We start from the raw sequence: 16,356 nt of genomic DNA on the forward strand, positions 1-16,356 counted from the left end.
TAACGTTTTTGTCAAAAATAATTTTTATTGCATTGAAGTTCTGTTTAAGTCTGTCAAACATGTCTGACCCTTCAGATAGCCTATGTTCTGTATGTTCAAAGGCCAAGGTGGTTCCCCCATTAAATTTATGTGTGAAGTATGCCATAGCATCCAAACAGCTTAAGGACCGTACAATCACACTTAAAGATATAGCCCAAGATGATTGTTTAGCTGAAGGTAGTGAGGATAGCTCGCTATCCTCTCCTTCTGTGTCAACACCAGCTATGCCCGCGCAAGCGATGCCCAGTACATCTAGCGCACCAATTGCTATTACTATGCAACAGTTAGCGGCAGTAATGGATAATTCTCTCGCAGCATTTTTATCCAAACTGCTAGCTTTTCCTAGGAAGCGTGATTGCTCAGTTTTAAATACAGAAAATGAGCAAGCAGACGCAGAGGATAAATTATCTGTAGTGCCCTCACATCAATCTGACTTGGCGGTGAGGGAGGGCCTGTCTGAGGGAGAAATTTCTGACACAGGAAAAGTTTCTCAGCAGGCAGAGCCTGATACCATAGAATTTAAATTTAAGCTAGAACACCTCCGCGCCCTACTTAAGGAGGTCCTAGCTACACTTGATGATTGTGACCCTTTGGTGGTCCCAGAAAAATTGTGTAAAATGGACAAATTCTTAGAGGTCCCAGTACACACTGATGCGTTTCCGATACCTAAGAGGGTGGCGGATATCGTGACTAAGGAGTGGGAGAAGCCAGGTGTACCTTTTGTTCCCCCTCCTATATTTAAGAAAATGTTCCCAATTGTTGACCCCAGAAGGGACGCGTGGCAGACGGTCCCTAAGGTAGAGGGGGCAGTTTCAACGCTAGCTAAGCGCACGACTATACCAATAGAAGACAGTTGCGCTTTCAAAGACCCTATGGATAAAAAATTAGAAGGTTTACTTAAGAAAATTTTTGTTCAACAGGGTTTTCTTCTTCAACCAATTTCTTGCAGTATTCCTGTAACCACTGCAGCGGCTTTTTGGTTTGAGGAACTAGAAAACTCGCTCCAGAAGGAGACTTCTTATGATGAAGTCATGGACAGAATTCACGCCCTGAAGTTCGCTAATTCTTTCATTACAGATGCCGCTTTGCTGTTAGCTAAATTAGCGGCGAAAAATTCTGGTTTCGCAATCGTGGCGCGCAGAGCGCTTTGGTTAAAATCTTGGTCGGCGGATGTGTCGTCCAAAACAAAATTGCTTAATATTCCTTTCAAGGGTAAGACCCTATTCAGGGTAGAGTTGAAAGAAATTATTTCAGATATCACTGGGGGAAAGGGCTATGCCCTTCCACAGGATAGACCTTTCAAAGCTAAAAATAAGTCTAATTTTCGTTCCTTTCGCAATTTCAGGAACGGACCGGCTTCTACCTCTACAGCCACTAGGCAAGAGGGTAACGCACCCCAGCCCAAACCAGCATGGAAACCATTGCAAGGCTGGAACAAGGGTAAACAGGCCAAGAAGCCTGCTGCTGCTACCAAGACAGCATGAAGGGGTAGCCCCCGATCCGGGACCGGATCTAGTAGGGGGCAGACTTTCTCTCTTTGCTCAGGCTTGGGCAAGAGATGTTCCGGACCCCTGGGCACTAGAAATTGTCTCTCAGGGGTATCTTCTAGAATTCAAGGACCTTCCTCCAAGGGGAAGGTTCCACATGTCTCGCTTATCTTTAGACCAGATAAAGAGACAGGCATTCTTACATTGCGTAGAAGACCTTTTAAAAATGGGAGTGATACACCCAGTTCCAACAGCAGAACAAGGACTGGGATTTTACTCAAACCTGTTTGTAGTTCCCAAAAAGGAAGGAACTTTCAGGCCAATTCTGGACTTAAAAATCCTAAACAAATTCCTCAGAGTTCCATCATTCAAAATGGAAACCATTCAGACAATTTTACCAATGATCCAGGAGGGTCAATATATGACTACCGTGGACTTAAAGGATGCGTACCTGCATATTCCTATCCACAAAGATCACCATCAGTTCCTGAGGTTCGCCTTTCTGGACAAGCATTACCAGTTCGTGGCGCTTCCCTTCGGATTGGCCACTGCTCCCAGAATTTTCACAAAGGTGCTAGGGTCCCTTCTAGCGGTGCTAAGGCCAAGGGGCATTGCAGTAGCACCTTACCTAGACGACATTTTAATACAAGCGTCGTCCTTTCACAAAGCAAAGGCTCATACGGACATTGTTCTAGTCTTTCTAAGGTCTCACGGGTGGAAGGTGAACATAGGAAAAAGTTCTCTGTCCCCGTTCACAAGGTTTCCCTTCCTGGGAACAATAATAGACTCGGTAGAAATGAAGATCTTTCTGACAGAGGTCAGGAAGTTAAAACTTTTGAACACTTGTCGAGTTCTTCAATCCATTCCACAACCCTCCATAGCTCAGTGCATGGAGGTAATAGGACTAATGGTTGCGGCAATGGACGTGGTTCCCTTTGCTCGGATTCATTTAAGACCATTGCAACTGTGCATGCGCAGACAGTGGAATGGGGATTATGCAGATTTGTCTCCCCAGATTCAAATGGACCAGAAAACCAGAGACTCACTCCTCTGGTGGTTGTCTCAGGATCAACTGTCTCAGGGAATGAGTTTCTGCAGACCGGAGTGGATCATTGTCACGACCGACGCCAGCCTCTTAGGCTGGGGTGCGGTCTGGGAGTCCCTGAAGGCTCAGGGCCTATGGTCTCGGGAAGAATCTCTTCTCCCGATAAACATTTTGGAATTGAGAGCGATATTCAATGCGCTCCAGGCATGGCCTCAACTAGCGGAGGCCAAATTCATCAGATTTCAGTCAGACAACATGACGACTGTATCGTACATCAATCATCAGGGGGGAACAAAGAGTTCCCTGGCGATGAGGGAGTTATCCAAGATCATCAAATGGGCAGAGGATCACTCCTGCCATCTATCAGCAATTCACATCCCAGGAGTGGACAACTGGGAAGCGGATTATCTGAGTCGTCAGACTTTCCAACCGGGGGAGTGGGAACTTCACCCGGAGGTTTTTGCCCAGTTAACTCAACTATGGGGCATTCCAGATCTGGATCTGATGGCGTCACGTCAAAACTCCAAAGTTTCACGTTACGGGTCTAGGTCCAGGGATCCCAAGGCGACATTGGTAGATGCCTTAGTGGCGCCTTGATCGTTCAATCTAGCTTATGTCTTTCCACCGTTTCCCCTTCTCCCCCGGCTAGTAGCCAGGATCAAACAGGAGAAGGCTTCGGTAATTCTGATAGCTCCTGCGTGGCCACGCAGGACTTGGTATGCAGACCTGGTGGACATGTCATCTCTACCACCGTGGACACTGCCGCTGAGACAGGACCTTCTCATTCAAGGTCCATTCGAACATCCAAACCTAGTTTCTCTGCAACTGACTGCTTGGAGATTGAACGCTTGATTCTAGCTAAGCCTGGGTTTTCGGAATCAGTTATAGATACTCTGATCCAGGCTAGAAAGCCTGTCACCAGGAAAATTTACCATAAGATATGGCGGAAATATCTTTGCTGGTTTGAATCCAAGGGTTACTCATGGAGTAAGATTAGGATTCCAAGGATACTATCTTTTCTCCAAGAAGGATTGGAGAAAGGTCTGTCAGCTAGTTCCTTAAAAGGACAGATATCTGCTCTGTCCGTTTTGTTACACAAGCGTCTGGCAGCCATGCCAGATATTCAGGCGTTTGTACAGGCTTTAGTCAGAATCAAGCCTGTCTACAGACCTGTGGCTCCTCCATGGAGTCTAAATTTAGTTCTTTCAGTTCTTCAAGGGGTTCCGTTTGAACCTCTACATTCCATAGATATTAAGTTACTATCTTGGAAAGTTTTGTTTTTAGTAGCTATTTCTTCTGCTAGAAGAGTTTCTGAATTGTCTGCTTTGCAGTGTAAATCACCCTATCTGGTGTTTCATACAGATAAGGTTGTTTTACGTACCAAACCTGGTTTTCTTCCAAAAGTGGTTTCCAATAAGAATATTAACCAGGAAATAGTTGTTCCTTTTCTGTGTCCTAATCCAGTTTCTAACAAGGAACGTCTGTTACACAATCTTGATGTGGTTCGTGCTTTAAAGCTTTATCTAAAAGCAACTAAAGACTTCAGACAAACATCGTCCTTGTTTGTCGTCTATTCTGGCAAGAGGAGAGGTCAAAAGGCGACTGCGACCTCTCTGTCTTTCTGGCTGAAAAGCATCATCCGGTTGGCTTATGAGACTGCTGGAAGGCAGCCTCCTGAACGAATTACAGCTCACTCTACTAGAGCTGGGGCTTCCACATGGGCTTTCAAGAATGAGGCTTCTGTTGAACAGATCTGTAAGGCAGCGACTTGGTCTTCACTGCATACATTTGCCAAATTTTACAAATTCGATACTTTTGCTTCTTCGGAGGCTATTTTTGGGAGAAAGGTTTTACAAGCAGTGGTGCCTTCCGTTTAGGTTACCTGACTTGTTCCCTCCCTTCATCCGTGTCCTAAAGCTTTGGTATTGGTTCCCACAAGTAAGGATGAAGCCGTGGACCGGATACACCAATGTAGGAGAAAACAGAATTTATGTTTACCTGATAAATTTCTTTCTCCTACGGTGTATCCGGTCCACGGCCCACCCTGGCATTTTAGTCAGGTTTAAATTTATTTTTGTAAACTACAGTCACCACTGCACCCTATGGTTCTCCTTTTTCTCCTAACCGTCGGTCGAATGACTGGGGGGGGCGGAGCCTGAGGGGAGCTATATGGACAGCTCTGCTGTGTGCTCTCTTTGCCACTTCCTGTAGGGATTGAGAATATCCCACAAGTAAGGATGAAGCCGTGGACCGGATACACCGTAGGAGAAAGAAATTTATCAGGTAAACATAAATTCTCTTTTCAAGTAAGCTTAAATTTTGTTTTTAATTTTTTGTGGTGCTTTAATAATACATTTAGTCTGACAGATTTTTGTCATTAGTTATGATTTCTTATGATACTAGTTTAATTTAGTGAGTTGAGATAATAATCTGTGCATTTCGAAATACTTTAACCTTATAGGCAGAGCTAGCAAATTGGACAGAGAAATTCCATCTTGATGTCAGCACAACTCAAGCCTTATTTACCTTTGAAAATAAATTGCAGGGGAAATAACAGCCAGTACAAATAGTTTGTCAATTATTAGCTTTCTTTATAAAAAGTAGCGAAATGAAGGTATGCTATTTATAGTGTGTTTATATACTCCAGTGCATCACTGTTGTATATCCTTACTACATTGTTTACATGTTGAAATCGATGTTGTGTGTGTGTATATGTATATTGTCAGTATATTTATAAGAATCTTCAGTAGTGCTCTCCAAATAATATATCAGCCTATTGCAGGGTTATAATACAATGTATTTAATAATTATCCTTTAAAAATATCAACCCTCAATCAATATGCATCTACTAGAAACCATTAAATTAATATAAATATCTGAATTATTTTTATTAGTTAATATCTATGAACATATTGGAATATATTTGTACTACCAGAACATGAAACAATATTATACACGTTTAAAAAAAAAAACTATTAAGATATGCTATACTTCTTACAAAGCTCATAAAAGTTTGCCTTTAAAACCAGCCTTATTTACAAATAGCCTTTCATTCAATTAACACAATGGGATTCTAAGTAAAATACTCAGCTATTTACCCACGCTTTACTCTAACACAATTCTACTTTAAAATATCAAAATTTTCACAGATAATTTACTTAGCATCAATGATATATGTTTAACAATACACAGGCTATGAAGTACTAACTTGAAATAAAAACTATTTCTTTAAATCTGCTACATACAGCAATAATGAATGTTTACTTTAAATATTTGCATACAAAAAGGCAAGCTAAGAGCTATTCAAGGCTATGAAATACAGTTTAAAACACAATTTGCTCTTTTCAATCTACCACAATCTTTTAATACTTACCAGGATGAACACCAATCGATATCCAATATCTCTCAGCAGGTTTTAATCTCACCTCAGAAATACCAATAAGTATATTTTGCAATCAATGAGAAAAGGGTAGATCAGCTTTGCCAAAGTAAAATGGTACTTTTCACGCCCAGCACACCAGTTATAAGTTAGCCAGCAGAATCTGTGTGTCCTTTTCCTCTCTCTTGCCTTACTTATATATGTTTCCATCATTGGTGAGGATTGGAAACGCCCAAACGGAAGCCTTGTCTCTTCTGATTGGATATCTGGAATATCTTATTTTTAACAGCCAGTTCTCGCATCATAACACCGGGGGGCAGCATGACAAACAAACACAGCAATACATTTACTATCCAACATTGAAAGAAAATATTTCTTTAAAATGTGTCATAAATGCCATAATTTCCTTACATCAATAAGTTCTATGTTCATTATGCATTGGGCTAGGTCACAATATTTATTCTGATTATTTTAATATGAAACATCATGTGTCTTTAGCATTATACTGTATTAAAACAAATTTATACTGCTAATTATTCTAAAATTAATGGCATTTATACATCTGTTATACATGCATTTACACAAATACAGCCTGTTCTACATCTCCAACAAGTTCTGCATACATGAATTCCTCTATGGTTCATCTGAAATAAAAATAATAAGCGTTATTAATTATTTCTTTTTAGGTCCACAAATATTCTTAAAACACAGATGCTAAGACATTTTATGCTTTCAAAAAAAATAATATATATATATATATATATATATATATATATATTAAACATGGGATTATTGCAATTTCCATTCAATCTATTACAGATATGAATTTATTTTTCATATATAAATATTCAGTACAGCAATATTTCTTTCATGTAATTGGCAAGAGTCCATGAGCTAGTGACATATGGGATATACAATCCTACCAGGAGGGGCAAAGTTTCCCAAACCTCAAAATGCCTATAAATACACCCCTCACCACACCCACAATTCGGTTTTACAAACTTTGCCTCCTACGGAGGTGGTGAAGTAAGTTTGTGCTTGATTTTCTACATTGATATGCGCTTCTCAACATTTTGAAGCCCGATTCTTCTCAGAGTACAGTGAATGTCAGAGGGATGTGAAGGGAGTATCACCTATTGAATCCTATGGTTTGCCTTGCGGGAAATCTTTTTCATAGGTTCTCTGTTATCGGTCGTAGAGATTCATCTCCTACCTCCCTTTTCAGATTGGCGATATACGCTTATATTCTATTACCTCTACTGATAACCGTTTCAGTACTGGTTTGGCTATCTGCTATATGTGGATGGGTGTCTTTCGGTAAGTATGTTTTCATTAAGACACTCTCAGCTATGGTTTGGCACTTTATGTATTAATATAAAGTTCTAAATATATGTATTGTACTTATATTTGCCATGAGTTAGATTTATGTATATTTCCTTTTGCAGACTATCAGTTTCATATTTGGGAAAAAACATTTAGGAAATATTTTTCTTACCTGGGGTATAGTCTTTTTTTTCAGATTTTCAGACTGCTTATTCATTAAATTTTCGCGGGCAAAATTAGGCTTGCGAGGCGCAAAATGCTGATGTTTATTGCGTCATTCATTCTTGGCGCAAGAATTTTTTTCCGGCATCTTAGTTGACTTTGAGTTTCTTTGCACATGATTGCGTCTGCAACGACGCGAGTGTATCATTTCCGGATGTTGTTAGCACCAAAAAAATAAATTTTGCTTTGTGCGTCATACTTGGCGCCAAATAATTTAATTATTTAAAACCCCATTCCTTTGTGCCTCTTGCCTTATTTCCGTGTCAGAGGGCTATGCTGTTAGCATTTTTTTCCCATTCCTGAAACTGCCATATAAGGAAATTGATCATTTTGCTTTATATGTTGTTTTTTGTTTTACATTTGCAAGATGTCTTAATCTGATCCTATCTCAGAAACCACCGTTGGAACCCTGCTGCCTGATAATAGTTCTACCAAAGTTAAGTGTATCTGTTGTAAATTTGTGGAGATTATTTCTCCAGCTGTGGTATGTAATAGTTGTCATGATAAGCTTTTACATGCAGAGAATGTATCCATCAATAATAGTACAATGCCTCTTGTTCCTTCAACATCTAATGTACATGATATCCCTGTGAATATAAAAGATTATATTGCTGATGCGAATCAGAAGTCTTTGTCTGCTATCCTGCCTTCTAATAAACGTAAAAGGTATTTTAAAACTTCTCATAAGGTTGATGAAATTTCAAATGACCGACAACATACTTAATTATCCTCCTCTGATGAGGATCTATCTGATTCAGAAGATCCTACCTCAGATATTGACACTGACAAATCTACTTATTTATTTAAAATGGAGTATATTCATTCCTTGTTAAAAGAGGTGTTTATAACCTTGGATATTGAGGAAACTAGTCCTCTTGATACTAAAACTAGTAAACGTTTAAATTCTGTTTATAAACCTCCTGTGGTTACTCCAGAGGTTTTTCCAGTTCCTGATGCTATTTCTGATATGATTTCTAAGGAATGAAATAGGGCCTGGTACTTCTTTTATCCCTTCTTCAAGGTTTAAAAAATTGTATCCTTTGCCAGCAGTTAGTTTGGAGTTTTGGGAAAAGATCCCCAAAGTTGATGGGGCTATTTCTACTCTTGCCAAACATACTACTATTCCTATGGAAGATAGTACTTCCTTTAAGGATCCTTTAGATAGGAAACGTGAATATTATCTAAGGAAAGCTTATTTATATTCTTCTCAGGCCTGCCATTTCTATGGCTGATGTTGCAGCTGCATCAACTTTTTGGTTGAAAAGTTTAGCGCAACAGGAAACAGATCCTGATTTGTCTAGCATTGTTCGCTTGCTTCAACATGCTAATCATTTTATATGTGATGCCATTTTTGATATCATCAAAATTGATGTTAAATCTATGTCTTTAGCTATTTTAGCTAGAAGAGCTTTGTGGCTCAAATATTGGAATGCTGACATGGTATCTAAGTCTAGATTACTATCTCTTTCTTTCCAAGGTAGAGGAAATGAGCAGCATCAAGGTTTAAAAAATTGTATCCTTTGCCAGCAGTTAGTTTGGAGTTTTGGGAAAAGATCCCCAAAGTTGATGGGGCTATTTCTACTCTTGCCAAACGTACTACTATTCCTATGGAAGATAGTACTTCCTTTAAGGATCCTTTAGATAGGAAACGTGAATATTATCTAAGGAAAGCTTATTTATATTCTTCTCAGGCCTGCCATTTCTATGGCTGATGTTGCAGCTGCATCAACTTTTTGGTTGAAAAGTTTAGCGCAACAGGAAACAGATCCTGATTTGTCTAGCATTGTTCGCTTGCTTCAACATGCTAATCATTTTATATGTGATGCCATTTTTGATATCATCAAAATTGATGTTAAATCTATGTCTTTAGCTATTTTAGCTAGAAGAGCTTTGTGGCTCAAATATTGGAATGCTGACATGGTATCTAAGTCTAGATTACTATCTCTTTCTTTCCAAGGTAATAATTTATTTAATTCTCAGTTGGATTCGATTATTTAAACTGTCACTGGGGGGGAGGGAGTTTTTTTGCCTCAGGATAAAAGTCCTAAGGGTAAATCTAAATCTTCTAACAAAATAAGGAACAGAAACCCAATCCTTCCCCCAAAGAATCTGGTTCCAATTGGAAACCACCTTCAAGTTGATCCAGTAAAGGCTCAGGCTTTTCTGAAGTGTGTTTCAGACCTGGAGCTTTTAAGGGTAATCATACCAGTTCCGTTTCAGGAACAGGGTCTGGGGTTTTATTCAAATCTATTCATTGTCCTAAAGAAAGAAAATTAATTCAGGCCAGTTCTGGATCTGAAAATTTTGAATCGTTTTGTAAAAGTGCCAACTTTCAAAATGGTGACTATAAGGACTATTCTGCCTTTTGTTCATCAAGGGCATTATATGTCCTTGATAGACTTACAGGATGCATATTTTCATATTCCGATTCATCCAGACCACTATCAGTTTCTGAGATTCTCTTTTCTAGACAAGCATAACCAACTTGTCGCTCTTCCATTTGGCCTAGCGACAGCTCCAAGAATCTTTTCAAAGGTTCTCGGTGCCCCTACACCCGGGGTATTGCGGCGTTTCCTTATTTGGACGATATCTTGGTACTAGCTCAGTCTTTACATTCTGCAGAATCTCACACAAATCAACTAGTGTAGTTTCTTCAAAGACATGGTTGGAGGATCAATTTACCAAAAAGTTCCTTGATTCCTCAAACAAAGGTCACCTTTTTAGGTTTCCAGATAGATTCAGTGTCCATGACTCTGTCTCTAACAGACGAGAGACGTTTGAAATTTGTTTCAGCTTGTCGGAACCTTCAGTCTCAATCATTCCCTTCAGTAGCTATGTGTCAGGGTGCCAGGAATCAGACTGGGACGAGAAGTGCAAAAATAATCACACCTTTATTAATAACAAAAAATAATAAAAAGTCCACAAGTCAAAAAACAAGCCAGGAGTTAAAACCAGAGCTAGTAGTCAGACGAGCCGAGTCAGGAGCCAAAGCGAATAGTCAGATAAGCCGAGTCAGGAGCCAAAGCGGGTAGTCAGGAACAAGCCTGGGATACAGAACCAGGAGGGACGTCAGACAGCCAGGTAAACTGGAACTCACAAACAGGTATGAGACAATGCAAGGGAAAAGCATACTGAACAGAGGCCCTTTTAAATAATAAGTGATGACATCACAATTCTGAGACTGCCACCTGTCTCACACGGATGATGTACACCAGTCTGGTCATAAAAGGGGGTGCAGGAAATGAGCAGCATCACACACTATGCACCAGACTCAGCAAGAGAGGTGAGTAAAATGGCTGCCAGCAGCACATGGCAAACTAAGCAGGGAAAAAACCCTGACACTGTGCATAGAAGTTTTAGGTCTCATGATTGCAGCATCAGACGTGATCCCCTTTGCTCGTTTTAATATGAGACCTCTCCAGCTTTGTATGCTGAATATCACAATTAATATCCTTAAATCCCAATGTTTGACTCTCTCTGACTTGGTGGTTCGATCGCCATTGTATAGTTCAAGAGGCTTCTTTTGTTTGTCCAACCTGGACTGTGATCACAACAGATGCAAGTCTTTCAGGTTGGGGAGCTGTCTGGGGATCTCTGACAGCACAAGAGGTTTAGACATCTCAAGAGACGAGGTTACCAATCAATATTTTAGAACTCTGTACTATTTTCAGGGCTCTTCAGGTTTGGCCTCTGTTGAAGAGAGAATCGTTAATTTTTTTTCAGACAGACAATATCACAATTGTGGCATATGTCAATTATCAGGGTGTGACTCACAGTCCCCAAGCTATGAAAGAATATCTCGGATACTTTCTTGGGCGGAATCCAGCTCCTGTCTAATTTCTGCGGTTCATATCCCAGGTGTAGACAGTTGGGAAGCGGATTATCTCAGCCATCAGACTTTACATCCAGGGGAGTCGTCACTCCATCCAGATGTGTTTTCTCAGATTGTTCAGATGTGGGGTTTTCCAGAAATAGATCTGATGGCTTCCCATCTAAACAAGAAACTTCCCAGGTACCTGTCCAGGTCCAGGGATCCTCAGGCGGAGGCGGTGGATACGTTCACAGTTCCTTGGTGTTACCAACCTGCTTATATCTTCCCGCCTCTGGTTCTTCTTCCAAGAGTGATCTCCAAGATCATCATGGAACAATTGTTTGTGTTGCTGGTAGCTCCAGCATGGCCTCACAGGTTTTGGTATGCGGATCTCTTTCAGATGTCCAGTTGCCAACCTTGACCACTTCCTTTAAGGTCCGTTTTCCATCAGGATCTCAAATTATTAAATTTAAAGGTTTGGAAATTGAACGCCTAGTGCTTAGTCATAGAGGTTTCTCTGACTCAGTGATTATACTATGTTACAGGCTCGTAAATCTGTTTCTAGGAATATTTATTATCGAGTTTGGAAGACTTATATTTCATGGTGTTCTCATTAATTCTCCTGGCATTCTTTTAGAATTCCTAGAATTTTACAGTTTCTTCAGGATGGTTTGTCTGCAAGTTCCTTGAAGGGACAAATCTCTGCTCTTTCTGTTTTATTTCACAGAAAGATTGCTAAGCTTCCTGATATTCACTGTTTTGTACGGAATTTGGTCCGTATCAAGCCTGTCATTAAGTCAATCTCTCCTCCTTTGAGTCTTAATTTGGTTTTGAAGGCTTTACAGGCTCCTCCGTTTGGGCCTGTGCATTCTTTGGACATTAAACTACTTTTTGGAAAGTGTTGTTCCTTTTGGCAATCTCTTCTGCTAGAAGAGTTTCCAAATTATCTGCTCTTTCTTGTGAATCTCCTTTTCTGATTTTCCATTAGGATAAGGCAGTTTTGCGGACTTCATTTAAATTTCTACCTAAGGTTGTGAATTCTAACAACATTAATAGAGAAATTGGTGTTCCTTCTTTGTATCCTAAGAATTCTTTGGATGTTGTAAAAACTTTGAAATATTATGTTGAAGCTACTAAAGATTTCAGGAAGACTTCTAGTCTATTTGTTGTCTTTTCTGGTTCTAGGAAAGGTCAGAAGGCTTCTGCCATTTCCTTGGTATCTTGGTTAAATCTTTTGATTCATCAGGCTTATTTGGAGTCGGGTCAGGCCCCGCCTCAGAGAATTACAGCTCATTCTACTAGATCAGTCTCCACTTCGTGGGCTTTTAAGAATGAAGCTTCAGTTGATTAGATTTACAAAGCAGCAACTTGGTCTTCTTTGCATACATTTACTAACTTCTACCGTTTTTATGTATTTGCTTCTTCGGAAGCAGTTTTTGGTACAGTTTCAGTTTGATTCCTCTGCTTATGTTTAAGTTTTTTCTTTTCATCTATGAGAATAAACTTATATTTTGGGTTGTGGATTATTTCTTTAAGCGGAAAATGGCTGTTATTATTTTTATCCGTCCCTCTCTAGTGACTCTTCTGTGAAGTTCCACATCTTGGGTATTTGATATCACATACGTCACTAGATCATGGACTCTTGCCAATTACATGAAAGAAAACATAATTTATGTAAGAACTTACCTGATAAATTAATTTCTTTCATATTGGCAAGAGTCCATGAGGCCCACCCCTTTTTTATGGTGGTTATGATTTTTTTTGTATAAAGCACAATTATTTCCAAATTCCTTTGTTGATGCTTTTTACTCCTTCTTTATCACCCCACTACTTGGCTATTCGTTAAACTGAATTGTGGGTGTGGTGAGGGGTGTATTTATAGGCATTTTGAGGTTTGGGAAACTTTGCCCCTCCTGGTAGGATTGTATATCCCATACGTCACTAGCTCATGGACTCTTGCCAATTACATGAAAGAAATGAATTTATCAGGTAAGTTCTTACATAAATTTTTATTTATATACAGTGTATGTATATATTTATATTTGAAGAGATATTCTTTACCAACATGATCTCATTTTGTAAAATATCTTGTTTTTGCAGTTATCTGTCAGGAAGTTTGAGGATGGCAACTTTGAGAAGAATAGCAAGTCCAGTGCAGACAAGGACATTCTGAAAGCAGATGAATTAGATTCTTCCCTTAAAACTAAGTTTGTGATTAGACGCCACAGCCTAAATATAGCTTGCTTAGCAGACACGCAGGAGAGTATAAGTGACAGTGATACATTAAATGGGACAGATGTAAGCTCGCCCTTATCTGATATCTGCATTCATGACGATTTAGAAAATGAAGCTGACATAAATGGCCAAGAACTGTCGGATCTAAATGATCAGAATGATCCAGTGTCCTTTGCAGTGATTGAAGTAACAGAAAGTTCAAAAGATCTTCCAATCAGCGACGACATGGACTGTTCGGGCAGCGCTGAGTGCTGTTGTGTGGCATGTACCTTGGCACTGGAGTCTTCTTGGTCTTTAGTTGGTTCATCCAACCAATCATATTGTGATGTTTCTGAACATGAAGATTATGATACAGCGAAAGGTTGAGCAGACTGCTTTCAGCAGTACGGAAACTACACACACAGGGCTAAGCTGACTTACCTAGCTTGCTGTTTTTAGAATGTTTCAATAAAATGGCAGCTCTATAACAAATGTGTAATAACCATAAGATTGGAAACAAATTGATATTATGTAGTTTGATAATTCTAATTTTACCAGTTTTATTATGTCACATAGCTATTAAATTGCTGTAGTGCCCACGTTAGCTGATAGTCACATTTTCTTAAGAAATGCAGTGAACTTATGAATCAGCTGGTTTGAACCGTGATAGACCTTTTCCTTTCTCAAAGCCAAAATGTGACCTTTCAACCCATTCTTTCACTTTCTCCCAATTACAGTTACAGAGAGGTAGAAACTGCTCTTTAATAAAGGTATTAAGTGTTCTTTCATTCCTTAGGGGTATACTGATGTAAAGAGTTATTCTTATAAAAATGAAATATTCCCATTAAATACCTACAAATGTAGAGAAAAATATTATACATACATAGCTGTATGTGTGTAACAGGGTAACTTACTTTTCCACTCTTCTATAAGCTTGAGTTATGAGAACCACAACATTCCGAAAATGTAAATGTGATTAAGGGCACATAGAGGTGTAAGCATGCTTGATAAGTGGTTAAATGATTTGTAATCTTATAACTAAACAGGAAGTTAGAAGGATAGGGTGATACTATTAAAGGGATATGAAACCTAACTTTTTTCCTTCATGATTCAGATAAAACATGCAATTTTAAGCAACTTTCTAATTTACTCCTATTATCAATTTATCTTTATTCTCTTGGTATTGATTTTAAAAAGCAGGAATGTTAGGAGAGCCCCATTTTTGGTTCAGCACCTGGGTAGTGCTTGCTGATTGGTGGCTAAATGTAGCCACCAATCAGTAAGCACTACCCAGGGTTCTGTACTAAAAATGGGCCGGCTCCTAAGCTTACATTCCTGCTTTTAAAAATAAAGATACCAAGAGAATGAAGAAAAATTGATAATAGGAGTAAATTAGAAAGTTGCTTAAAATTGCACACACTATCTGATCGTTTATGAAAACATGTTGGTTTCATATCCCTTTAACTTTTACAATTATAAGGAAACCACCACTCATGAAAGGATTAAGGCTTCTTTTTAAAAAAAAGTATTGTATACCCACAAATAAAGGTAGACTGCATCTATTTATTGACATAGAATGAGTTTATATCATGTAAATGTAATATTTTCAACCTATAAATTGGTAATTGAATGTGTCTTGCATCAAAATGCAAAGTATTGTTTACAGAGAAATCAACTGATAACACTGAATTTGCACATGTACACTATTGCACAAGGCACGATTGTTCTCACTTAGTATTGAATGTTATGTTTTGTGAAATATCACTCTTGTCTAAATCATCACAGCGTTGTGTTGTAATATGGGAAAACTTACATTTGTACAGGCTGTTAGCATTTATAGAAGCTAAAAGCTTGTGTTTGCAGAAATCAATGTGCACAATTTTGCAGCTACAGGAATGTTCTGCTATTTGCAGTAACATAACTAATGACAGAATAAAACACTTCATCAAATCAATACAAGTCATGGATTCATAAACCTGCTCATGTTCTCAAACAAGTATAAAGTCTATTTTTCTAATAGTAATTTATGTTTTCAGTGTTTTCTTTTCTAATGTGCCTTTCACACGTGCCAAAAGATTGGACATAATAAATGGCTGAATAAAATATTTTGTTTCTTTTTCTTCCAGTTTTATAAAGCACAAAGAGGGCATGTGCAATTAAAATATGTCAAATCTACGGGAAATATCTTAGTCGATTTCAGATGATACCATTGAAACCTCTAAGAATTAAGATTGTACACACACAGAAAGCGTAAAGATATAATTTGTATTTAATTTCTACAATAAAAGCAAATGTAATCTCTAGATTGTTTTTTTACTGATTCATATCATGTGCTCATTCCAGTACACAGGATGTGATCCAGAAATAGCAACCTTTTAAAAATAAGACAAGTGAGAGAACTTAATCAGTAAAAATTACTCAAGAAGAATGCCACCAGAAAAAGGAGAAAGGAACGAAAATAAGGTTCATCACAGGGCATTGCCAACAATATAAAAAGTAATCTTAATTTCTTTCATGTAATTAGCAAGAGTCCATGAGCTAGTGACGTATGGGATATACATTCCTACCAGGAGGGGCAAAGTTTCCCAAACCTCAAAATGCCTATAAATACACCCCTCACCACACCCACAATTCATCATTATTTCAGACAAGTCAGTTTCATTATTTGGGTTAATGCATATGAATAATCAAATTTTTCTTACCTTAAAAATTGTTTTCAAATTGGGGTTTTACTCAAATCTATTCATTGTACCAAAGAAGGAGAATTCCTTCAGACCAGTTCTGGATCTAAAGATATTGAATCGTTATGTAAGAATACCAACATTCAAAATGGTAA

The 16,356-nt window shown here is 38.6% G+C and overlaps 1 protein-coding gene across 1 annotated transcript in view; it reads left to right on the forward strand.

Annotated features, from left to right (window-relative positions):
• The window catches only part of ANKRD27 (ankyrin repeat domain 27), a 393,642-nt gene extending 378,747 nt beyond the window's left edge, over positions 1-14,895 (forward strand). The window contains exon 29 of the mRNA XM_053701675.1: positions 13,407-14,895. Coding sequence (XP_053557650.1) covers positions 13,407-13,907 — 501 coding nt within the window. The 3' untranslated portion in view covers positions 13,908-14,895. The remainder of the gene's footprint in view (positions 1-13,406) is intronic.
• The last annotated feature ends 1,461 nt before the right edge of the window (positions 14,896-16,356 follow it).

The sequence above is a fragment of the Bombina bombina genome, chromosome 1, assembly GCF_027579735.1.
Source record: "Bombina bombina isolate aBomBom1 chromosome 1, aBomBom1.pri, whole genome shotgun sequence".
Classification (NCBI taxonomy): domain Eukaryota; kingdom Metazoa; phylum Chordata; class Amphibia; order Anura; family Bombinatoridae; genus Bombina; species Bombina bombina.